Source organism: Coregonus clupeaformis, unplaced genomic scaffold (assembly GCF_020615455.1).
Source record: "Coregonus clupeaformis isolate EN_2021a unplaced genomic scaffold, ASM2061545v1 scaf0212, whole genome shotgun sequence".
Taxonomy (NCBI): Eukaryota; Metazoa; Chordata; class Actinopteri; order Salmoniformes; family Salmonidae; genus Coregonus; species Coregonus clupeaformis.
Genome location: NW_025533667.1, coordinates 140,303 through 166,972, shown reverse-complemented (window position 1 = coordinate 166,972; position 26,670 = coordinate 140,303). Strand labels below are relative to the sequence as shown.

The 26,670-nt window shown below is 44.9% G+C and overlaps 1 protein-coding gene across 2 annotated transcripts in view; it reads right to left on the bottom strand.

The window, feature by feature from the left end:
- The window catches only part of LOC121559648 (synapsin-2-like), a 264,426-nt gene that overhangs the window by 139,326 nt on the left and 98,430 nt on the right, over positions 1–26,670 (bottom strand). For both annotated transcript variants that reach the window (XM_045214190.1, XM_045214191.1), the window contains exons 4-5: positions 17,614–17,770; positions 16,908–16,997 (exon numbers count right to left, since the gene is read on the bottom strand). In XM_045214190.1, coding sequence (XP_045070125.1) covers positions 16,908–16,997; positions 17,614–17,770 — 247 coding nt within the window. The remainder of the gene's footprint in view (positions 1–16,907; positions 16,998–17,613; positions 17,771–26,670) is intronic.

Below are 26,670 nucleotides of genomic sequence, written 5' to 3'. Positions count from 1 at the left end.
AGCTTGGAGAATTCCAGAAAATGATGTCACGGTTTTAGAAGCTTCTGATAGGCTAATTGACATCATTTGAGTCAATTGGAGGTGTACCTGTGGATGTATTTCTAGGCCTACCTTCAAACTCAGTGCCTCTTTGCTTGACATCATGGGAAAATCAAAATAAATCAGCCAAGACCTCAGAAAAAAATGGTAGACCTCCACAAGTCTGGTTCATCCTTGGGAGCAATTTCCAAACGCCTGAAAGTACCACGTTCATCTGTACAAACAATAGTACGCAAGTATAAACACCATGGGACCACGCAGCCATTATACCGCTCAGGAAGGAGACGCGTTATGTCTCCTAGAGATGAACGTACTTTGGTGCGAAAAGTGCAAATCAATCCCAGAACAACAGCAAAGGACCTTGTGAAGATGCTGGAGGAAACAGGTACAAAAGTATCTATATCCACAGTAAAATTAGTCCTATCTCGACATAACCTGAAAGGCCGAACAGCAAGGAAGAAGCCACTGCTCCAAAACCGCCATAAAAAGCCAGACTACGGTTTGCAACTGCACATGGGGTCAAATATCATACTTTCTGGAGAAATGTCCTCTGGTCTGAATAAACAAAAATAGAACTGTTTGGCCATAATGACCATCGTTATGTTTGGAGGAAAAGGGGAAGGCTTGCAAGCCGAAGAACACCATCCCAACCGTGAAGCACGGGGGTGGCAGCATCATGCTGTGGGGGTGCTTTGCTGCAGGAGGGACTGGTGCACTTCACAAAATGGATGGCATCATGAGGAAGGAAAATTATGTGGATATATTGAAGCAACATCTCAAGACATCAGTCAGGAAGTTAAAGCTTGGTCGCAAATGGGTCTTCCAAATGGACAATGACCCCAAGCATACTTCCAAAGTTGTGGCAAAATGGCTTAAGGACAACAAAGTCAAGGGATTGGAGTGGCCATCACAAAGCCCTGACCTCAATCCTATAGAAAATTTGTGGGCAGAACTGAAAAAGCGTGTGCGAGCAAGGAGGCCTACAAACCTGACTCAGTTACACCAGCTCTGTCAGGAGGAATGGGCCAAAATTCACCCAACTTATTGTGGGAAGCTTGTGGAAGGCTACCCGAAATGTTTGACCCAAGTTAAACAATTTAAAGGCAATGCTACCAAATTTGAATTGAGTATGTAAACTTCTGACCCACTGGGAATGTGATGAAAGACATAAAAAAGTTGAAATAAATCACTATTATTCTGACATTTCACAATCTTAAAATAAAGTGGTGATCCTAACTGACCTAAGACAGGGAATTTTTACTAGGATTAAATATCAGGAATTGTGAAAAACTGAGTTTAAATGTATTTGGCAAAGGTGTATGTAAACTTCTGACTTCAACTGTATACTGAGATCATGTGACAGATCATGTGACACTTAGATTTTACACAGGTGGACTTTATTTAACTAATTATGTGACTTTTGAAGGTAATTGGTTGCAACAGATCTTATTTAGGGGCTTCATATCAAAGGGGGTGAATACACATGCACGCACCACTTTTCCGTGATTATTTTTCGGAATGTTTTGAAACAAGTTATTTTTTTCATTTCACTTCACCAACTTGGACTATTTTGTGTATGTCCATTACATGAAATCCAAATAAAAATCCATTTAAAATTACTGGTTGTAATGCAACAAAATAGGAAAAACGCCAAGGGGATGAACATTTTTGCAAAGCACTGTATATAGTTCTTATGGTTTGGTTAGAGATATGTAGATAGGTAGTTCTTATGGTTTGGGTAGAGAGATAGGTAGATAGGTAGTTCTTATGGTTTGGTTAGAGATAGGTAGATATGTAGTTCTTATGGTTTAGGTAGAGATAGGTAGTTCTTATGGTTTTGGTAGAGATCGATAAGTAGTTATGGTTTAGGTAGAGATTGGTAGTTCTTATTGTCTGGGTAGAGATCGATAAGTAGTTATGGTTTAGGTAGAGATTGGTAGTTCTTATTGTTTAGGTAGAGATAGGTAGATAGGTAGTTCTTATGGTTTGGGTAGAGATCGATAAGTAGTTATGGTTTAGGTAGAGATTGGTAGTTCTTATTGTTTAGGTAGAGATAGGTAGATATTATGGTTCGCGTTCGATTAGGTAGTTGTTATGGTTTGGGTAGTGTTATGATGCATTTCTGGTATTGAGAAGTTCAAGATGCAAGAATTTACTTAGACATACCAAGTATTTATTGGATCACGAGCTCGCGGGTTCATCTAACAAACGGACATGACTTTGCCCTTCGTCAGTTGAACTGCCCACACATACAAATCTAACCTCCTTTATACTCTTGGTTATACTCCCTTTCACATACATCTGGCAACCATCATAGTACTCCCTTTCTCTGTTGTTACGTAAAAATGTATGCGCACATGACTAAGTCGCTTTGGATAAAAGTGTCTGCTAAATGGCATATTATTATTATTTTATTATTAAAGAAAAAAGTATTTAATAAGATTATTTCATTCATTCAGATCTAGGATGTGTTGTTTAAGTGTTCCCTTTATTTTTTTGAGCAGAGTATGTAGTTCTATGGTTTAGGTTGAGATAGTTAGATAATATGGGCCTATGTACGCCTATGTAGATATTCTTTTTTTTTTTTTATCAGCTGTTTCCAGCTACAATAGCCATTTACAACATTAACAATGTCTACACTGTATTTCTGATCAATTTGATGTTATTTTAATGGACAAAAAAATATGCTTTTCTTTCGAAAACAAGGACATTTCTAAGTGACCCCAAAATTTGAACGGTAGTGTAGATAGTTCTTATGGTTTAGGTAGATAAAAGGTAGTTTTTGTGGTTTAGGTAGATCGGTACATAGGTATTTCTTATGGTTTGTGTAGAGATAGGTAGTTATTATGGTTTGTGTAGAGATTGGTAGTTATGGTTTGTGTAGAGATTGGTAGTTCTCATGGTTTAGGTAGATAGGTACATAGGTATTTACGGTTTGTGTAGAGATAGGTAGTTCTCATGGTTTGTGTAGAGAAAGGTACAGAGTAGTGATGTGCATCTTTCATCTCATGAACTATTCGATACGCATCTACACTGAACAAAAATGTAAACTCAACATGCAACAATTGCAAAGATTTCACTGAGATACAGTTCATAAAAGGAAATCAGTTGAAATAAATTCATTAGGCCCTAATCTATGAATTTCACATGACAGGTACTATAAATATGCATCTGTTGGTCACAGACACCTTAAAAGAAAGGGTGTGGATAAAAAAAAACAGTCAGTGTCTGGTGTGACCACCATTTGCCTCATGCATTTGCCTCGGATAGAGTTGATCAGGCTGCTGATGTTGTCCCACTCCTCCTCAATTGAGACAATGACTTATCAATGACCCAAGCCCAGTTCAAATCAAAATGTATTGCAGACATTACAGTGAAATGCTTACTTACAGCACTTAACCAACAGTGCATTTATTTTTTTTATAAAAAAGTAAAATAAAACAAAAAAAGTGTTGAGAAAAAAAGTAAAATAAAATAACAGTAGGGAGGCTATATATACAGGGGGGTACCGGTGCAGAGTCAATGTGCGGGGGCACCGGCTAGTTGAAGTAATATGTACATGTGGGTAGACTTAAAGTGACTATGCATAAATAATTAACAGAGTAGCAGCAGCGTAAAAAGATGGGGTAGGGGGTGGGGGGGGAGCAGTGCAAATAGTCCGGGTAGCCATGATTAGCTGTCCAGGAGTCTTTTGGCTTGGGGGTAGAGGCTGTTGAGAAGTCTTTTAGACCTACACTTGGCACTCTGGTACCGCTTGCCGTGCGGTAGTAGAGAGAACAGTCTATGACTAGGGTGGCTGGAGTCTTTGACAATATTGAGGGCCTTCCTCTGACACCGCCTGGTATAGAGGTCCTGGATGGCAGGAAGCTTGGCCCCAGTGATGTACTGGGCCGTACGCAGTACCCTCTGTAGTGCCTTGTGGTTTGAGGGCGAGCAGTTGCCATACCAGGCGGTGATGCAACCAGTCAGGATGCTCTCGATGGTGCAGCTGTGGAATTATTTGAGGATCTGAGGACCCATGCCAAATCTTTTCAGTCTCCTGAGGGGGAATAGGCTTTGTCGTGCCCTCTTCACGACTGTCTTGGTGTGTTTGGACCATGATAGTTCGTTGGTGATGTGGACACCAAGGAACTTGAAGCTCTCAACCTGTTCCACTACAGCCCCGTCGATGAGAATGGGGGCGTGCTCAGTCCTCTTTTTTTTTCTTGTATTCCACAATCATCTCCTTTGTCTTGGTCACGTTGCGGGAGAGGTTGTTATCCTGGCACCACACGGCCAGGTCTCTGACCTCCTCCCTATAGGCTGTCTCATCGTTGTCGTTGATCAGGCCTACCACTGTTGTGTCGTCGGCAAACTTAATGATGGTGTTGGAGTTGTGCCTGGCCATGCAGTCATGGGTGAACAGGGAGTACTGGAGGGGACTGAGCACACACCCCTGAGGGGCCCCCGTTTTGAGGATCAGTGTGGCAGATGTGTTGTTACCTACCCTTACCACCTGGGGGCGGCCCGTCAGGAAGTCCAGGATCCAGTTGCAGAGGGAGGTGTTTAGTCCCAGGATCCTTAGCTTAGTGATGAGCTTTGAGGGCATTATGGTGTTGAATGCTTAGCTGTAATCAATGAATAGCATTATCACGTAGGTGTTCCTCTTGTCCAGGTGGGAAAGGGCAGTGTGGAGTGCAATAGAGATTGCATCATCTGTGGATCTGTTGGGGCGGTATGCAAATTGGGGTGGGTCTAGGGTTTCTGGGATAATGGTGTTGATGTGAGCCATGACCAGCCTTTCAAACCACTTCATGGCTACAGACGTCAGTGCTACAGGTCGGTGGTCATTTAGGCAGGTTACTTAGTGTCCTTGGACACGGGGACCATGTTGGTATTACAGACTCAGTCAGGGACATGTTGAAAATGTCAGTGAAGACACTTGCCAGGTGGTCTGCACATGCTCGGAGTACACGTCCTGGTAATCCGTCTGGCCCTGCGGCCCTGTGAAAGTTGACCTGCTTAAAAGTCAAACTCACAATGGCTACGGAGAGCGTGATCACAGTCATCCGGAACAGCTGGTGCTCTCATGCATGCTTCATTGTTGCTTGCCTCGAAGCGAGCATTTTTTTTACATTTCTTTGTCATTTTAGCAGACGCTCTTATCCAGAGCGACTTACATGAGCAATTAGGGTTAAGTGCCTTGCTCAAGGGCACATCAACAGAATTGTTCACCTAGTCGGCTCGGGGATTAGAACCAGCGACCTTTCGGTTACTGGCACAACGCTCTTAACCACTAAGTACCTGCCGCATAGAAGTGGTTTAGCTCGTCTGGTAGGCTTGTGTCACTGGGCAGCTCGTGGCTGTGCTTCCCTTTGTAGTCTGTAATAGTTTTATAGCCCTGCCACATCCGACAAGCATCAGAGCCGGTGTAGTACGATTCAATCTTAGTCCTGTATTGACTCTTTGCCTGTTTGATGGTTCGTCGGAGGGCATAGCGGGATTTCTTATAAGCGTCCGGGTTAGAGTCCCGCTCCTTGAAAGCGGCAGCTCTACCCTTTAGCTCAGTGCGGATGTTGCCTGTAATCCATGGCTTCTGGTTGGGGTATGTACGTACAGTCACTGTGGGGACGACATCATCGATGCACTTATTGATGAAGCCAGTGACTGATGTGGTGTACTCCTCAATGCTATCGGAAGAATCCCGGAACATTTTCCAGTCTGTGCTAGCAAAACAGTCCTGTAGCTTAGCACCTGCATCATCTGACCACTTTTTTTATTAACGGAGTCACTGGTGCTTCCTGCTTTAGTTTTTACTTATAAGCAGGAGTCAGGAGGATAGAGTGATGGTCAGATTTGCCAAATGGAGGGCGTGGGAGAGCTTTGTATGCGTCTCTGTGTGTGGAGTAAAGGTGGTCTAGAGTATTTTTTTCCTCTGGTTACACATTTAACATGCTGGTAGAAATTAGGTAGAACGGATTTAAGTTTCCTTGCATTAAAGTCCCCGGCCACTAGGCGCGCTGCCTTGATGAGCGTTTTCCTGTTCACTTGTGGCCTTATACAGCTCATTCAGTGCAATCTTAATGCCAGCATTGGTTTGTGGTGGTAAATAGACAGCTATGAAAAATATAGATGAAAACTCTATTGGTAAATAGAGACTTCTTTAGTATTTGATTTTGTGCACCAGCTGTTGTTAACAAATATACACAGATCGCCACCCCTTACCGGAGACAGCTGTTCTATCCTGCCGATGTAGCGTATAGCCCGCTACCAATCCTTACCAGTCCCTGAGTTGTCATAAAGCTTCAGCAAATGTGCATTATCCCAGGGGCGTTGGTAGATACAATGTAAGTAACCTAATTTATGTCCCTCTAACTGCCCTGAATTCCTCTGCTGATCCTACAGCTATTGAATGCAGTAATCATGTCCCTATGAACCAGAGTTATGCTGTTAGAACTGAGGTGGTGTGCCCTGGTAGGAAGTCCACTGTGTGCAGCTCACCCTGCACTATCAGCTCCAATATAAATAACATGAGCATGTCTACTTCTGCTAAGCTTCCCAGTAAAGCAATGAAAACAATCAAGCATTACAGAAAAGTGCAAAAAATAGCCCACGTTAACATATGTAGCTTAAGGAACAAGGTTCATGAAGTCAATAACTTGCTAGTAATAGATGACATTCCAATTCTGACTCTCTCTGAAACTCACTTAAATAATACCTTTGATGATACAGTGGAAGCAATACATGGTTGTAACATCTACAGAGAAGACAGAAATGCCAATGGTGCAGGTGTTGCTGTTTATATTCAGAACCACATTCCTGTAAAGCTTAGAGAGGATACCATGTTAAATACTGTTGTAATATAGCTACAGGTTCATCTACCATTTTGGGAAGTGAGCACTCAGTTTGTTTGACCTGACGAAGATCCGTTTCAGATTCAAACGTAGTCAATAAAGCGGTGAATTGGGAGCTTAAAGACTGTGTGTTGTTTACTAGTATTATTTTATAGCCCAGCACTTATGTTTTTAAGAATGTGCTTATAACCACAAATGTTTCTATACATAAACTTTTCTATACATGTTCATCTGCCTCACCTAAAGCCCATTCTGGTGGGAAGCTGCTATAGACGACCAACTGCTAACAGTCAGTATCTGGATAACGTGTGAAATGCTTGATAATGGATGTGATATCAACAGAGAGGTATATTTTCTGGGTGATTTAAATATTGACTGGCTTTCATCAAGCTGCCCACTCAATAAAAAGCTTCAGACTGTAACCAGTGCCTGCAACCTGGTTCAGGTTATCAGTCAACCTACCAGGGTAGTTACAAATAGCACAGGAATAAAATCATCAAAATGTATTGATCACATCTTGACTAATGCTGCAGAAATTTGCTTTAAAGCAGCATCCAAATCCATCTGCTGTAGTAATCACAATATATTAGCCAAATCTAGGAAAACCAAAGTTCCAAAGGCTGGGCCTAATATAGTATATAAGAGGTCATACAATAGGTTTTGTAGTGATTCCTATGTTGTTGACATAAATAATATTTGCTGGTCTATGGTGTGTAATGAGGAGCAACCAGATGCTGCACTTGACACATTTATGAAATTGCTGATACCAGTTACTAATAAGCATGCACCCATTAAGAAAATGACTGTAAAAAAAATTTAAATCCCGGTGGATTGATGAGGAATTGAGAAATTGTATGGTTGAAAGGCAAAAGGAATGGCAAATAAGTCTGGCTGCAGAACTGATTGGCAAACGTACTGCAAATTGAGAAATCATGTGACTAAACTGAATAAAAATAAGAAACTATACTATGACACAAAGATGAACGATAGTATAAAGCTTTGGAGCCCCTTAAATGAAATTTTGGGCAAAAAGGCAAACACAGCTCCATTATTCATTGAATCAGATGGCTCATTCACCACAAAACCCACTGACATTGCAAATTACTTTAATGATTTTTTCATTGGCAAGATTAGCACATTTTAGGCATGACATGCCAGCAACAAACACTGACACTACACATCCAAGTATATCTGAGCAAATTATGAAATACAAGCATTGTAATTTCGAATTTTCGTAAAGTGGAAAATGACTGAGGATAATAGCGGACGATTTGACCACTCCTATTTGCCATATCTTCAATTTAAGCCTACTAGAAAGTGTGTGCCCTCAGGCCTGGAGTGAAGCAAAAGTAATTCCGCTACCCAAAAATAGTAAAGCCCCCTTTACTGGCTGAAATAGCAGACGAATCAGCCTGTTACCAACCCTTAGTAAACTTTTGGGGAAAATGGTGTTTGATCAGATACAATGCTATTTTACTGTAAACAAATTGAAAACAGACTTTTAGCACACTTATAGGGACGGAGATTCAACAAGCACAGCACTTACACAAATTACTGATGATTGGCTGAGAGAACTTGATAAAAAGATTGTGGGAGCTGTTTTGTTAGATTTCAGTGCGGCTTTTGACATTATCGATCATAGTGTGCTGCTGGAAAAAGGTATGTGTTATGGCTTTACACCCCCTGCTATATTGTGGATAATGAGTTACCTGTCTAATAGAACACAGAGGGTTTTTAATGGAAGCCTCTCCAACATAATCCAGGTAGAATCAGGAATTCCCCAGGGCAGCTGTCAAGACCCCTTACTTTTTTCAATCTTTGCCGATGTCTGTTACGTTCCCCAACAAGAAAACCAAACATTGTCGCACAAACAGTGCGACAATATTATAAAGTGGGAACTAACTAACAAACTCCAAGCGGGCTGTCACGTACCTTTTACTGATGAGTGGCTTCTGTCTGTCCACTCTACCATGAAGGCCTGATTGGTGGAGTGCTGCAGAGATGGTTGTCCTTCTGGAAGGTTCTTCCATCTCCACAGAGGAACTCTAGAGCTCTGTCAGAGTGACCATTGGGTTCTTGTTCACCTCCCTGACCAAGGCACTTCTCCACCGATTGCTCTAGGAAGAGTCTTGGTGGTTCCAAACTTCTTCCATTTAAGAATGATCGGAGGCTACTGTGTTCTTGGTGACCTTCCCCAGATTTGTGCCATGACAGAATTCTGTCTCGGAGCTCTACGGACAATTCCTTCAAACTCTTGTTTAGGTTTTTGCTGACATGCACTGTCACCTGTGGGACATCTTACATTTGAGTCATTTAGCAAACGCTCTTATCCAGAGCGACTTACAGTTAGAGTGCATACATTTTCATACTGGACCTCATATAGACAGGTGTATGCCTTTCCAAATCATGTCCAATCAATTGAATTTACCACAGTTGGACTCCAATCAAGTTGTAGAAACATCTCAAGGATGATCAAAGGAAACAGGATGCACCTGAGCTCAATTTCGAGTCTCATACAAAGGGTCTGAATACTTTTGTAAATAAGGTATTTATTTGTAATAAATTAGCAAACATTTCTAAAAACATGTTTTCGCTTTGTAATTATGGGGTATTGTGTGTAGACTGCTGATTTATTTTAAAAATCCATCTTCGAATAAGGCCGTAACGTAACAAAATGTGGAAAAAGTAAAGGGGTCGGAATACTTTCCGAAGGCACTGTATGTAATTATCTCATGTGTCAAAGTGATGGAGAGATTGACTTCATCACTACTTGTTCTTGTAAGAAGCATTGACAAGTTCCTCTGTAGCTCAATTGGTAGAGCATGGCGCTTGTGAACGCCAGGGTAGTGGGTTCGATCCCCGGGACTACCCATACGTAAAAATGTATGCACACATGACTGTAAGTCGCTTTGGATAAAAGCGTCTGCTAAATGGCATATCATATTATTATTATTATTATTATTATTATGTTACCACTGAAAACACTGCTACTCCTACTGCTCTCTCCTCGTCTGACCATGTGTTCTCGCATACCCCGAGAGCATCTGGTCAGCGGGGTGGTGGCACAGGAATCCTCATCTCTCCCAAGTGGACATTCTCTTTTTTTCCCCTGACCCATCTGTCTATCTCCTCATTTGAATTCCATGCTGTCACAGTCACTAGGCCATTTAAGCTTAACATCCTTGTCATTTATCGCCCTCCAGGTTCCCTTGGAGAGTTCATCAATGAGCTTGAGGCCTTGATACGTTCCTTTCCTGAGGATGGCTCACCCCTCACAGTTCTGGGGGACTTCAACCTCCCTACGTCTACCTTTGACTAATTTCTCTCTGCCTCCTTCTTTCCACTCCTCCCCTCTTTTGACCTCACCCTCTCACCGTCCCCCCCTACTCACAAGGCAGGCAATACGCTTGACCTCATCTTTACTAGATGCTGTTCTTCTACTAATCTCACTGCAACTCCCCTCCATGTCTCCGACCACTACTTAGTATCCTTTTCTCTCTCGCTCTCCTCCAACACTACTCACTCTGCCCCTACTCAGATGGTAAAGCGCCATCGCAACCTTCGCTCTCCCTCTCCCGCTACTCTCTCCTCTTCCATCCTATCATCTCTTCCCTCTGCTCAATCCTTCTCCCTCCAATCTCCTGATTCTGCCTCCTCAACCCTCCTCTCCTCCCTTTCTGCATCCTTTGACTCTCTATGTCCCCTATCCTCTCGGCCGGCTCGGTCCTCCCCTCCAGCTCCGTGGCTTGATGACTCATTGCGAGCTCACAGAACAGGGCTCCGGGCAGCCGAGTGGAAATGGAGGAAAACTAGACTCCCTGCGGACGTGGCATCTTTTCACTCCCTCCTCTCTACATTTTCTTCATCTGTTTCTGCTGCTAAAGCCACTTTCTACCACTCTAAATTCCAAGCATCTGCCTCTAACCCTAGGAACCTCTTTGCCACCATCTCCTCCCTGCTGAATCCTCCTCCTCCTCCCCCTCCCTTCTCCCTCTCTGTGGATGACTTCGTCAACCATTTTGAAAAGAAGGTTGACGACATCCGATCCTCGTTTGTTAAGTCAAATGACACTGCTGGTCCTGCTCACACTGCCCTACCCTATGCTTTGACTTATTTCTCCCCTCTCTCTCCAGAGAAAATCTTGCGACTTGTGACGGCCGGCCGCCCAACAACCTGCCCGCTTGACGCTATCCCCTCCTCTCTTCTCCAGACCATCTCCGGTGACCTTCTCCCTTACCTCACCTCGCTCATCAACTCATCCTTGACCGCTGGCTATGTCCCTTCCATCTTCAAGAGAGCGAGAGTTGCACCCCTTCTCAAAAAACCAACACTCGATCCCTCTGATGTCAACAACTACAGACCAGTATCCCTTTTTTATTTTCTCTCCAAAACTCTTGAGCATGCCGTCTTTAGCCAACTCTCTTGCTATCTCTCTCAGAATGACCTTCTTGATCCAAACCAGTCAGGTTTCAAGACTGGACATTCAACTGAGACTGCTCTTCTCTGTGTCACGGAGACTCTCCGCACTGCTAAAGCTAACTCTCTCTCCTCTGCTCTTGTCCTTCTAGACCTGTCTGCTGCCTTTGATACTGTGAACCATCAGATCCTCCTCTCCACCCTCTCCGAGCTGGGCATCTCCAACGCAGCTCACTCTTGGATTGCGTCCTACCTGACCGGTCGCTTCTACCAAGTGGCGTGGTAAGAAGCTGTCTCCGCACCATGTGCTCTCACCACTGGTGTCCCCCAGGGCTCAGTTCTAGGCCCTCTCCTATTCTCGCTATACACCAAGTCACTTGGCTCTGTCATAACCTCACATGGCCTCTCCTATCATTGCTACGCAGACGACACACAACTAATCTTCTCCTTTCCCCCTTCTGATAAACAGGTGGCGAATCGCATCTCTGCATGTCTGGCAGACATCAGTGTGGATGACGGATCACCACCTCAAGCTGAACCTTGGCAAGACGGAGCTGCTCTTCCTCCCGGGGAAGGACTGCCCGTTCCATGATCTCGCCATCACGGTTGACAACTCCATTGTGTCCTCCTCCCAGAGTGCGAAGAGCCTTGGCGTGACCCTGGACAACACCCTGTCGTTCTCCGCTAACATCAAGGCGGTGACCCGATCCTGTAGGTTCATGCTCTACAACATTCTGAGAGTACGACCCTGCCTTACACAGGAAGCGGCACAGGTCCTAATCCAGGCACTTGTCATCTCCCGTCTGGATTACTGCAACTCGCTGTTGGCTGGGCTCCCTGCCTGTGCCATTAAACCCCTACAACTCATCCAGAACACTGCAGCCCGTCTGGTGTTCAACCTTCCCAAGTTCTCTCACGTCACCCCGCTCCACCGCACACTCCACTGGCTTCCAGTTGAAGCTCGCATCTGCTACAAGACCATGGAGCTTGCCTACGGAGCTGTGAGGGGAACGGCACCTCCGTACCTTCAGGCTCTGATCAGTCCCTACACCCAAACGAGGGCATTGCGTTCATCCACCTCTGGCCTGCTGGCCCCCCTACCACTGCGGAAGCACAGTTCCCGCTCAGCCCAGTCAAAACTGTTCGCTGCTCTGGCACCCCAATGGTGGAACAAGCTCCCTCACGACGCCAGGAGAGCGGAGTCACTCACCACCTTCCGGAAACACTTGAAACCCCACCTCTTTAAGGAATACCTGGCATAGGATAAAGTAATCCTTCTACCCCCCCCCCCTTACCCCACCCCACAAAAAAAAAAAAATTGTAAAGTGGTTATCCCACTGGCTATAAGGTGAATGCACCAATTTGTAAGTCACTCTGGATAAGAGCGTCTGCTAAATGACGTAAATGTAAAATGTTGAATGCACCGAGGTGTCTGTTTAAACTACTAGCACACAGCTTTGACACCCATGCTTACCCCACAAGAGATGCCACCAGAGGTCTCTTCGCAATCTCCAAGTCAAGAACAGACTATGGGAGACGCACAGTACTACGTAGAGCCATGTATACATATAACTCTATTCCACATCAGTTAACTGATGCAAGCAGTAGAATCCGTTATTTTTTTAACAGATAAAAATACACCTAATGGAACAGCGGGGACTGTGAAGGGACAAACATACACATAAGACACGCACTCTACACACTCATGGATTTTGTATTGTAGATAAGTGATAGTAGAGTAGTGGCCTGAGGGAACACACTTAATGTGTTGTGAAAAGTGTTAGGAAATGCAATGTCATGTAATATTTTAAATTGTATACATCTGCCTTATTGTTGTTGGATCCCAGAAAGAGTAGCTGCTGCCTTGACAGGAACTAATGGGGATCCATAATAAACCCCAGGAAGAGTAGCTGCTGCCTTGGCAGGAACTAATGGGGATCCATAATAAACCCCAGGAAGAGTAGCTGCTGCCTTGGCAGGAACTAATGGGGATCCATAATAAACCCCAGGAAGAGTAGCTGCTGCCTTGGCAGGAACTAATGGGGATCCTTAATAAACCCCAGGAAGAGTAGCTGCTGCCTTGGCAGGAACTAATGGGGATTCATAATAAACCCCAGGAAGAGTAGCTGCTGCCTTGGCAGGAACTAATGGGGATCCATAATAAACCCCAGGAAGAGTAGCTGCTGCTTTGGCAGAACTAATGGGGATTCGTATTAAACCCCAGGAAGAGTAGCTGCTGCCTTGGCAGGAATTAATGGGGCTTCATAATAAATACAAATGGCTGTGCGAAGTTGCTGGATTTTTGGTGGGAACTGGAAACTGCTATCTTACACGTCAATCCAGAGCATCCTAAACATGCTCAATGGGTGACATGTCTGGTGAGTATGCAGGCCAAGGGAAGAACTGGGACATTTTCAGCTTCCAGGAATTGTGTACAGATCCTTGCGACATGGGGCCATGCATTGTCATGCTGAAACATGAGGTGATGGTGGTGGATGAATGGCACGACAATGGGCCTTAGGATCTCATCACGGTATCGCTGTGCATTCAAATTGCCATCGATAAAATGCAATTGTGTTAGTTTTCCTTAGCTTATGCCTGCCCATACCATAAACCCACCGCCACCATGGGGCACTCTGTTCATAACGTTGGCATCAGCAAACCGCTCGCCCACACAGTGCCATACACGCTATCTGCCATTTGCCCGGGACAGTTGAAACCGGGATTCGATACAACGGTGAAGAGCACACTTCTCCAGTGTGCCAGTGGCAATCGAAGGTGAGCATTTGCTATCTAAAGTCAGTTACGACACCAAACTGCAGTCAGGTCAAGACCCTCGTAAGGACGACGAGCAGATGAACTTCCCTGAGACAGTTTATGCAAACCCACAGTTTCAACAGCTGTCTGGGTGGCTGGTCTCAGACGATTCCGCTGGTGAAGAAGCCGTATGTGGAGGTCCTGGTCACACGTGGTCTGCGGATGTGAGGCCAGTTGGACGTACTGCTAAATTCGGTAAAACAACGGAGGCGGCTTACGGTAGAGAAATGAACATTAAATTCTCTGGCAACAGCTCTGGTGAACATTCCTGCAGTCAGCATGCCAATTGCACACTCCCTCAAAATTTGAGACATCTGTGGCATTTTGTTGCTAGACAAAATTGCATGTTTTAGAGTGGCCTTTTATTGTCCCCAACACAAGGCGCACCTGTGTAATAATCATGCTCTTTAATCAGCTTCTTGATATGCCACACCTGTCAGATGGATGGATTATCTTGACTAAGGAGAAATGCTCACTAACAGGGATATACATTTGTGCACAAATTTTGAGAGAAAAAATATATTTGTGCTTATGAAAAATGTCTGGGATCTTTTATTTCAGCTGATGGAACATGGGACCAACGCTTTACATGTTGCGTTTTATTTTAGAATAGGGGCCTATCGTATACCTACCTATAGAGGCCTCTCGTTGGCATGAGTAGCTTTATCTCCCGCAATTCATGTACAGTTGTTATCTGACAGTCATATGCAGTTATGTGCATAAAAGTGTATAGGCTACTGAACTGAAGGAGATGACACATCAATTCAGTCACAACAGATAAGGGGTATTAAAACAATATGAGTAAAAAGTTATTGAACCAGCGATTAGCAATGTTTGAATCGTTTTTCTAACCGCTTAATTTGGATCGGTTTGTGCTCCTGCAGACCGATGCACTCCTACCTTACACATTTGAACTGAGGACAAATGCCTATTGGTGAATGTTACATCCCTAGTAGATAGGTATTTCTAATGGTTTGAGTATAGATAGGTAGAAATAAAGTTATTAATGTTTGGGTAAAGATGGGTAGGTACAGTGCATTTGGAAAGTATTCAGACCCCTTGACTTTTTCCACATTTTGTTACATTACAACCTTGTTCTAAAATTGATTAAATTAAGTATTTTCCACATCAATCTACACACAACACCCCACAGTAACGAAGCGAGAAAACCCCCAGAAAAACCTTATTCACGTAAGTATTCAGACACATTGCTATGACACTCAATTGAGCTCAGGTGCATCCTGTTTCCATTGATCGTCCTTGAAATGTTCCTACAACTTGATTGGAGTCCACCTGTGGTATGTTCTATTGATTAGACATGATTTGGAAAGGTATACACCTGTCTATATAATGTCCCACAGTTGACAGCGCATGTCAGAGCAAAAAGCAAGCCATGAGGTTGAAGGAATTGTCCGTAGAAATCCGAGACAGGATTGTTTCGAGGCACAGATCTGGGGAAGGGTACCAAAAAATGTCTGCAGCATTGAAGGTCCCCAAGAACACAGTGGCCTCCATCATTCTTAAAATGGAAGAAGTTTGGAACAACCAAAGACTCTTCCTAGAGCTGAGCAATCGGGGGAGAAGGGCGTTTTTCAGGGAGGAGACCAAGAACCCGATGGTCACTCTGACAGAGCTACAGAGTTCCTCTATGGAGATGGGAGAACCTTCCAGAAGGACAATAATCTGGCCTTTATGGTAGAGTGGCCAGACAGAAGCCACTCCTCAGTAAAAGGCACATGACAGTCCGCTTGGAGTTTGCCAAAAGGCACCTAAAGGACTCAGACCATGAGAAACAAGATTCTCTGGTCTGATGAAACCAAGATTGAACTCTTTGGCCTGAATGCCAAGTCTGGATGAAACCTGGCACCATCCCTACGGTGAAGCTTGGTGGTGGCAGCATCATACTGTGGGGATGTTTTTCAGTGGCAGGGACTGGGAGACTAGTCAGGATCAAGGGAAAGATGAACGGAGCAAAGTACAGATAGATCCTTGATGAAAACCTGCTCCAGAGCGCTCAGGACCTCAGACTGGGGCAAAGGTTAACCTTCCAACAGGACAACGACCCTAAGCACACATCCAAGACAACGCAGGAGTGGCTTCAGGACAAGTCTCTGAATGTCCTTGAGTGGCCCAGCCAGAGCCCAGCCAGAGCCCGGACTTGAACATCTCTGGAGAGATCTGAAAATAGCTGTGCAGCGATGCTTCCCATCCAACCTGACAGAGCTTGAGAGGATCTGCAAAGAAGAATGGGAGAAACTCCCCAAATACAGGTGTGCCAAGCTTTTAGCATCATACCGAAGAAGACTCAAGGCTGTAATCGCTGCCAAAAGGGCTTCAACAAAGTACTGAGTAAAGGGTCTGAATATGTACAGTATATAAATGTCATATTTCCGTTTTTGCTTTGTCATTATGGGGTATTGTGTGTAGATTGATGAGGGGGAAAAAAACAATTTAATCTATTTTAGAATAAGGCTGTAACGTAACAAAATGTGGAAAAAGTCAAGGGTTCTGAATACTTTATGAATGCACTGTAGGTAATTCTTATGGTTTGGGTAGAGCTAGGTAGTTATTATTGTTTGGATAGAAATAAGTTGTTCTTATAGTTTAATCAAAAATTATGGTATGGTAGAGATAGGTTGTTGCTATGGTTTAGGTAGAGGTAGATAGTTGTTATGGTTTGGGCACAGATAGATATGTAGGTAGTTATGTAGATAGGTAGTTAGGTAGAGAGATAGTATGGTAGTTAAGTAGATAGGTAGTTATTATGGTTTGGGTACAGATAGGTAGATAGGTTGTTCTTACCATGTCCTTGTGGTTTGGGTAGAAGGTCTGGTCGATCAGAGGGAACTTGTCAGGGCCTAGTTTCTTACAGGTGGCGATCAGCTGGGCAAACTAGTGGAGGGGTACAGGAGATAGTAAGTAGAGTAGTGATTAGGCCTGGGACTAGGACCGAAGAAGACATAGCAGCTGAACTAGAATCCTACATTTCTCCTCCAGACACCTGGTAAATGTTCAGATAAAGCTGTAGCTAGAGGAACTGATGAGCCAAATAATCCTCTAAATTATTATCTGTTAGCTTGCGGGTGCACAATGACGGGAAGTACTGTTATAAAACGGGTTATTGTGCTGATGGTGCTGCTAAAGAGATCTGGTCCATTAACACCCAACATTAAATCAATGTTGTGCTGAGTTATAAGGTCAGTTTAAAAAGCCAGGCCCTGTGCGTAATAGTGATGAGCCTATTTCCCCAATGTATAGCCTCACCACCTCGTCTCCCCAATGTATAGCCTCACCACCTCGTCTCCCCAATGTATAGCCTCACCACCTCGTCTCCCCAATGTATAGCCTCACCACCTCGTCTCCCCAATGTATAGCCTCACCAACTCGTCTCCCCAATGTATAGCCTCACCACCTCGCGTGTGTGTGTGTGTGTGTGTGTGTGTGTAATAGTGATGAGCCTATTTCCCCAATGTATAGCCTCACCACCTCGTGTGTGTGTCTCTCTCACCGCCCAGGGCTTGTCACAGAGGCTGTAGATGGACTCCAGGGAGTTGATGCTGGGGACTCCAGCGTACTGCAGGCCGATTATCATGTTCCTGAAGTCCTCATTGTGGGCCATGCTGTAGGCATGCTGCCGCATCAGGACAAAGTCAGGTTTAATGGACCTGAGAGCGTTAGAGGACAAAGTCAGGTTTAATGGACCTGAGAGCGTTAGAGGACAAAGTCAGGTTTAATGGACCTGAGAGCGTTAGAGGACAAGGTCAGGTTTAATGGACCTGAGAGCGTTAGAGGACAAGGTCAGGTTTAATGGACCTGAGAGCGTTAGAGGACAAGGTCAGGTTTAATGGACCTGAGAGGGTTAGAGGACAAAGTCAGGTTTGAACGACCTGGAAGAGTAGAACAGATGTGATTTGATCACATTCAGGAACCCCTGGACATGCTGCTCAACTCTGTCTGTTATAAAGACTAACAACAGGGTAATAAAACTGAACTCTGATAACAGGGTCTGAAGTGATCACACAGACATTAAACGTCTGCTGTGGTAATGTCCTGGACAGCATACAGCCTGGGTACCCTTAGAAAAATGAATTTGTTCTTGCAAACTTTCCACAAGTTTGTGGCAAATTTGCTGCAAACTAAATAGTGTGCAACAAAATGTTGCTAGAAGTTTGTAAAAGTTTGCCACTAGTGGTAAACAGTTCACCAGAGGGTTTTTTCTGGCAGATAATTCTCTCAAGATTCTATTTGAATCTGTGGCAGCAACATCTACAGTGCCTTTGGAAAGTATTCAGACCCCTTGACTTTTTCCACATTTTGTTACGTTACAGCCTTATTCTAAAATGGATTAAATAAAACAATCCTCAGCAATCTACACACAATACCCCATAGTGACAAAGCAAAAACAGGTTTATAGAAAAGAAAGACCTTTACATAAGTATTCAGACCCTTTGCTACGAGACTCAAAATTGAACTCAGGTGCATCCTGTTTCCATTGATCATCCTTGAGATGTTTCCACAACTTGATTGGAGTCCACCTGTGATAAATTCAATTGATTGAACATGATTTGGACAGGCACACACCTGTCTATATAAGGTCCCACAGTTGACAGTTGACAGCGCAAAAACCAAGCCATGAGGTCGAAGGAATTGTCCATAGCGCTCCGAGACAGGATTGTGTCGAGAAACATATCTGGGGAAGGGTACCAAAACATTTCTGCAGCATTGAAGGTCCCCAAGAACACAGTGGCCTCCATCATTCTTAAATGGATGAAGTTAGGAACCATCAAGACCATTCCTAGAGCTGGTCGTCAGGCCAAACTGAGCAATCAGGTGAGAAGGGCCTTGGTCAGGACGCTCTAGAGTTCCTCTGTGGAGATGGGAGAACCTTCCAGAAGGACAACCGTCTCTGCAGCACTCCACCAATTAGACCTTCAAGGTAGAGTGGCCAGACGGAAGCCACTCCTCAGGAGTTTGTCAAAAGGAACCTAAAGTCTCAGACCATGAGAAACAAGATTCTCTGGTCTGATGAAACCAAGATTTAACTATTTTGTCTGAGTGCCAAATGTCACATCTGGATGAAACCTGGCACCATCCCTACGGTGAAGCATTGTGGTGGCAGCATCATGCTGTGGGGATGTTTTTCAGTGGGAGGGACTGGAAGACTAGTCAGGATCGAGGCTAAGATGAACAGAGCAAAGTACAGAGATCCTTGATGAAAACCTGCTCCAGAGCGCTCAGGACCTCAGACTGGGGCTAAGTTTCACCTTCAAACAGGACAACGTCCCTAAGCACACAGCCAAGACAACGCAGGAGTGGCTTCGGAACAAGTCTCTGAATGTCCTTGAGTGGCCCAGCCAGAGCCTGGACTTGAGCCCGATCTAAAAGCTCTGGAGAGACCTGAAAATAGCTGTGCAGCGACCCTCCCCATCCAACCTGACAGTGCTTGAGAGGATCTGCAGAGAAGAATGGGAGAAACTACCCAAATACAGGTGTGACAAGCTAGCTCTCTTTTACGCTGCTGCTACTCTGTCTATTATTTATGCATAGTCACTTTAACTCTACCCACATGTACATATTACCTCAATTACCTCGACTAACCGGTGCCTCCGCACATTGACTCTGTATATAGCTTCCCTACTGTTATTTTATTTTGCTGCTGCTCTTTAATTATTCGCTATTTTCTATTTAGTATCTTTTTTTTATTTTCTTAAAACTGCATTGTTGGTTAAGGGCTATTAGTAATCATTTCACGCTAAGGTCTACACCTGTTGTATTCGGCGCATGTGGCAAATAAAATGTTGATTTATGAGTGGTGCGCATTTACTTTCGTTCAGGGCGACATATCTTCTCGGGTCTCTCAATGTGGGTACAGATCTACTTTCCAGGGGGGTTCTATCTCTATGTAGACTGCCACCCTCGGTGGCTGCCCAGATATGGGACCAGTTCGGCAGGGCCGACGTAGAGCTTTACGCATTGCGAGAAAGCACGCATTGTCATCTGTTCTTCTTAATAAAGGATCAGGGTGCTCCGTTGGGATCGTATGCTTTGGGGTATCAGTGGCCCTATGCGTGTCTTTCAGTAGACCTGATTCAGACAACCATGGAGAGGGTCCGCCAAGAGGGTCTGTTGTTGATTCTGGTGGCTCTCCATTGGCCCAGACAACCCTGGTTGTCGGAGATCATCCACCTGTTGGGCGGGGACCCGTGAAGGGTTCCGTGTGGTCTGGATCTATTGTCCCAGGAGAGTTTGGCACCCACGACCACAGATATGGGATCTGTGGGTTTGGCCCTTTAAAAGGTTGAATGTGATGGCTAGGGATTTACCCTCGAAGGTGATTACAACTGTACAATCGGCGTGTGCACCCTCTACGAGAGGGTTGTATACACATAAGTGGTGTGTGTTTGAGGGTTGGTGTCAGGTTAAAATGAGTTTCTCCTTTTCAGAACTCTTTTTTTATTTATTTTTATTTTATTTCACCTTTATTTAACCAGGTAAGCCAGTTGAGAACAAGTTCTCATTTACAACTGCGACCTGGCCAAGATAAAGCAAAGCAGTGCGATAAAAACAACAACACAGAGTTACATATGGGGTAAAAAAATAAATAAATAAAAAATACAACAGAAAATATATATACAGTGTGTGCAAATGTAGCAAGTTTTGGAGGTAAGGCAATAAATAGGCTATAGTGCAAAATAATTACAATTAGTATTAACACTGGAATGCTAGATGTGCAAGAGATTATGTGCAAATAGAGATACTGGGGTGCAAAAGAGCAAAATAAAGAACAATATAGGGATGAGGTAGTTGGGTGGGCTAATTTCAGATGGGCTGTGTACAGGTGCAGTGATCGGAAAGGTGCTCTGACAACTGATGCTTAAAGTTAGTGAGGGAGATAAGAGTCTCCAGCTTCAGAGATTTTTGCAATTCGTTCCAGTCATTGGCAGCAGAGAACTGGAAGGAATGGCGGCCAAAGGAGGTGTTGGCTTTGGGAATGACCAGTGAGATATACCTGCTGGAGCGCAGAATACGGGTGGGTGCTGCTATGGTGACCAATGAGCTAAGATAAGGCGGGGATTTGCCTAGCAGTGATTTATAGATGGCCTGGAGCCAGTGGGTTTGACGACGAACATGTAGTGAGGACCAGCCAACAAGAGCGTACAGGTCACAGTGGTGGGTAGTGTATGGGGCTTTGGAGACAAAACGGATGGCACTGTGATAGACTACATCCAATTTGCTGAGTAGAGTGTTGGAGGCTATTTTGTAAATGACATCGCCGAAGTCAAGGATCGGTAGGATAGTCAGTTTTACGAGGGCATGTTTGGCAGCATGAGTGAAGGAGGCTTTGTTGCGAAATAGGAAGCCGATTCTAGATTTAACTTTGGATTGGAGATTCTTAATGTGAGTCTGGAAGGAGAGTTTACAGTCTAACCAGACACCTAGGTATTTGTAGTTGTCCACATACTCTAGGTCAGACCCGTCGAGAGTGGTGATTCTAGTCGGGTGGGCGGGTGCCAGCAGCGTTCGATTGAAAAGCATGCATTTAGTTTTACTAGTGTTTAAGAGCAGTTGGAGGCTACTGAAGGAGTGTTGTATGGCATTGAAGCTCGTTTGGAGGTTTGTTAACACAGTGTCCAATGAAGGGCCAGATGTATACAAAATGGTGTCGTCTGCGTAGAGGTGGATCTGAGAGTCACCAGCAGCAAGAGCGACATCATTGATATACACGGAGAAAAGTGTCGGCCCAAGAATTGAACCCTGTGGCACCCCCATAGAGACTGCCATAGGTCCAGACAACAGGCCCTCTGATTTGACACACTGAACTCTATCTGAGAAGTAGTTGGTGAACCAGGCGAGGCAGTCATTTGAGAAACCAAGGCTATTTAGTCTGCCAATAAGAATGCGGTGGTTGACAGAGTCGAAAGCCTTGGCCAGGTCGATGAAGATGGCTGCACAGTACTGTCTATTATCAATCGCGGTTATAATATCATTTAGGACCTTGAGCGTGGCTGAAGTGCACCCATGACCAGCTCGGAAACCGGATTGCATAGCGGAGAAGGTACGGTGGTATTCGAAATGGTCGGTGATCTGTTTGTTAACTTGGCTTTCAAAAACTTTCGAAAGGCAGGGCAGGATGGATATAGGTCTGTAGTAGTTTGGATCTAGAGTGTCACCCCCTTTGAAGAGGGGGATGACCGCGGCAGCTTTCCAATCTCTGGGGATCTCAGACGTTACGAAAGAGAGGTTGAACAGACTAGTAATAGGGGTTGCGACAATTTCGGCGGCTAGTTTTAGAAAGAAAGGGTCCAGATTGTCTAGCCCAGCTGATTTGTAGGGGTCCAGATTTTGCAGCTCTTTCAGAACATCAGCTGTCTGAATTTGTGTGAAGGAGAAGCGGGGGGGGGGCGGGGGGCATGGGCAAGTTGCAGCGGAGGGTGCAGAGTTGGTGGCCGGGGTAGTGGTAGCCAGGTGGAAAGCATGGCCAGCCGTAGCAAAATGCTTGTTGAAATTCTCGATTATTGTAGATTTATCGGTGTGATAGTGTTTCCTAGCCTCAGTGCAGTGGGCAGCTGGGAGGAAGTGCTCTTATTCTCCATGGACTTTACAGTGTCCCAAAACTTTTTGGAGTTAGTGCTACAGGATGCAAATTTCTGTATGAAAAAGTTAGCCTTTGCTTTCCTGACTGCTTGTGTATATTGGTTCCTAATTTCCCTGAAAAGTTGCATATCGCGGGGGCTATTTGATGCTAATGTAGTACGCCACAGGATGTTTTTGTGCTGGTCAAGGGCAGTCAAGTCTGAGGAGAACCAGGGGCTATATCTGTTCTTAGTTCTGTATTTTTTGAATGGGGCATGTTTATTTAAGATTGAGAGGAAATTACTTTTAAGGAACAACCAGGCATCCTCTACTGACGGAATGAGATCTATATCCATCTAGGATACCTGGGCCAGGTCAATTAGGAAGGCCTGCTCGCTAAAGTGTTTTAGGGAGCGTTTGACAGTGATGAGGGGTGGTCGTTTGACCGCGGACCCGTTACGGGCGCAGGCAATAAGCAGTGATCGCTGAGATCCTGGTTGAAGACAGCTGAGGTGTATTTAGAGGGTAAGTTAGTCAGGATGATATCTATGAGGGTACCCATGTTTACGGATTTAGGGTTGTACCTGGTAGGTTCGTTGATAATTTGCGTGAGATTGAGGGCATCTAGTTTGGATTGTAGGATGGCCGGGGTATTAAGCATATCCCAATTTAGGTCACCAAGCAGTACGAACTCTGAGGATAAATGGGGGCAATCAATTCACATATGGTGTCCAGGGCACAGCTGGGGGCTGAGGGGGTCTGTAGCAAGAGACTTATTTCTGGAAAGGTGGATTTTTAGAAGTAGAAGCTCAAACTGTTTGGGCACAGACCTGGATAGTATGATAGAGCTCTGCAGGCTATCTCTACAGTAGATTGCAACTCCACCCCCTTTGGCAGTTCTATCTAGACGGAAAATGTTATAGTTGGGGATGGAAATTTCAGAATTTTTGGTGGCCTTCCTAAGCCAGGATTCAGACACTGCTTGAACATCAGGGTTGGCGGAGTGTGCTAACGCAGTGAATAACTCAAACTTAGGAAGTAGACTTCTGATATTTACGTGCAAGAAACCAAGACTTTTGCGATTACAGAAGTCAGCAAATAATAGCGCCTGGGGAGTAGGAGTGATATTGAGGGCTGCAGGGCCTGGGTTAGCCTCTACATCACCAGAGGAACAGAGGAGGACTAGAATAAGGATACGGCTAAAGGCTTTAAGAACTGGTCTTCTAGTGCGTTGGGTACATAGAATAAAGGGGTCAGATTTCCGGGCGTTGTAGAAAAGATTCAGGGCATTATGTACAGACAAGGATATGGAAGGATATGAGTAAAGTGGAGGTAAACCTAAGCGTTGGGTAACAATGAAAGAGATAGCATCACTGGAGGCACCAATTGAGTCGGTCTCCGCGTGTATGGGGGGTGGGACAAAGGAGCTATCTAAGGCAGGTTTAGCTAGGCTGGGGGATCTACAGTGAAATAGTACAATTAGAAATAACCGAAACAACAATAAGCTAACCATGTTGACAAGGGAGAGAGGCATAAAGCAATTACAGGTGTAATTTGAGAGAGCTAAGACAACAGCTGGTAATGATGACACAGTTTGGGCTGAGGCTAAACATAAACAGGATGCATTACCGTAAAAAGGAACAGTCCAGCAGACATCAGCTGTATAGCTGAGTTAATATAAGGTCCGGTGAACAGCAATAGGATAGTGTCGGAGGCTGCTAAAGCACTAGCGAGTAAGAGGCCACGGCTAGCGTGTGCTAGCGGGCCGGAGCTAGCAGATGGAATCTTCGTGGTCGACGTCGTAACCACATCAGACGATTTCGTCGGCAGACCAGTCGTGTAGGATCGGCGGGGCTCCGTGTCAACACTAGGTGGTCCCGTCCGGTTGACAGAGAGGTAGATAGCCGGGAGATGGGCCTAGCTCAGGATGATTAGCCAGACCACAACGTCCATTTTGTTGCAGCTAGCTGGTAGCGATGAATCCGGAGTTAAAGGTCCAGTTATTCAGTGATTCCGGCAGAAAAACTGATATGTTCTGGGTCGATAACGCGCTGTGCAGACTGGCCGAATAATAGTCCAGACTAGAGCTGGCTGGTGAGTGGTGCAGGCCACGGACAATGGTGAAAAACCGCTAACGGTAGCTGATAGCAAGTAGCTAGTTAGCTGGCTACTCTCGTCCTGTAGACCTAGAGGTAGATATGAGCCTGGCTCTAGGCTAGCTCGAGGCTAACTGGTGCTTGCATCGGGGTCAGTGGTGATTAGCCAGACAGCAACATCCATTCGGTTGCGGCTAGCTAGTTGCGATCCGGTGATTAATGTCCAGTGATTAAATTAATCCCGCAGAAAAAAATCCAATGTTCTGGGTGAAATACCGCTAACTGTGGCTAATAGCAAGTAGCTAGTTAGCTGGCTAGCTAGTTTCAACTGGAGATTCTAGATAAAAAGTAATTCAATAATAGAATCCGTTCCACATTGAGTGAGGCGGGTTGCAGGAAAGTATATTTTGTAGAAGGATGAAAAGTCTGATAGGGAAATATGTACGAAAAATACAGAAAAATAGGGTATTTACAGGCTATTTACAGACACACGACAAAAACAGAACTGCACTACTACGCCATCTTGGACATTGAGGTTCTTGCAAGAGATTTTTGAGCAGGGCCTCTTTTTCCACATTGAAGGTTTAAATGGCAGCCATCTTGGACGTGTAATGTAGGGATGGAAGGCCTCGGGGTCTCATCCTCTGATGGTGCGGTTGCTGAAAGGTGTGTGTTGGCTCAGACCAGTGTCTAAGGCACTGGAACCTGGCTTTGGTCCTGGATGCTTTGTTTGAACCATTGAAGTCTGTGGACCTGAAGATCCTGCTCATGGCATCGGCCAAATGCATTGGGGGGGGGGATCTCCATGTGCTACCCTTCCTGTTTCGAGTTAGCGCCTGGTGATACGTCCTAATGCAGCTTTTGCTCCCAAGGTTATGCTTGTTTCTTCCAGGTCCCTGGCTTTCGAGCTGTTCCCATTCTCACCTCTGTTTGCTTCCAGTAAACAACGGAGGTTGCATGGCCTGTGTCTGGTGCGCACTTTACGCTTCTAAGCAGCGTCTCTCTCATTGGATTGTGGAGACAGCAAGGGTTGCCTATGACAGCAAGGGTTGCCTAGCGGTGTGCATGTTCACTCCACTAGGGGTGTGGCGGCTTCTTGGGTATTGTACAGGAGCATGATGATTGGTGATATCTGTGCTGCAGCGAGTTGTGGGTCCCCCACATACCTTTTTGTGGTTTTATCACTTTGATGTAACTGCTCACAGTGTGGCAAATAATGTTCTTATGGCTGGGTCTGGGAGTTGATGTTAGGCAGCGGGCAGGTTGCGCATTTATCCGGGTTACCACAGTTCGCTGTGGGTTTGAGCTGTAGGTTTCCAGGTTACTGCAGGTTTCCTGTGGCTTTGAGCCTCAGGCTGCTGTGGTTCAGGCTGCTATGGTTCAGGCTGCTGTGGTTCAGGCTGCTGTGGTTCATCGACTCTTATTGATGCTATGCAGTGCGCTTTACCAAGTCACGACAGGTGTTCTGTTGTTTTGGACTTGTGGTAATACTTACCATGCTGGCAAGGTAAGTATTGTTCTTGGAACGGTGGGTTCTATGTACTTGGACTGCAGTAGCAGTGTGTCAGTGTGAATAGCCAAGTTTAAGCAGGTTCTGGTTCCCTATATGGGGATCTGACAGTTCAGGCTTCTCGGGTAAGTATTAGGGAAAAAGGTGATTCTGTAAACTTTTTGGAGCCGGTGGAATCTGTGCTTCGGCTGTCGTGTGCCTCCTAGTTTGATATCCTCTGACCCCCATAGTGTGTTATACTGAGTGTATACCCCCATAGTGTGTTATACTGAGTGTATACCCCCATAGTGTGTTATACTGAGTGTATACCCCCCATAGTGTGTTATACTGAGTGTATACCCCCCATAGTGTGTTATACTGAGTGTATACCCCCATAGTGTGTTAT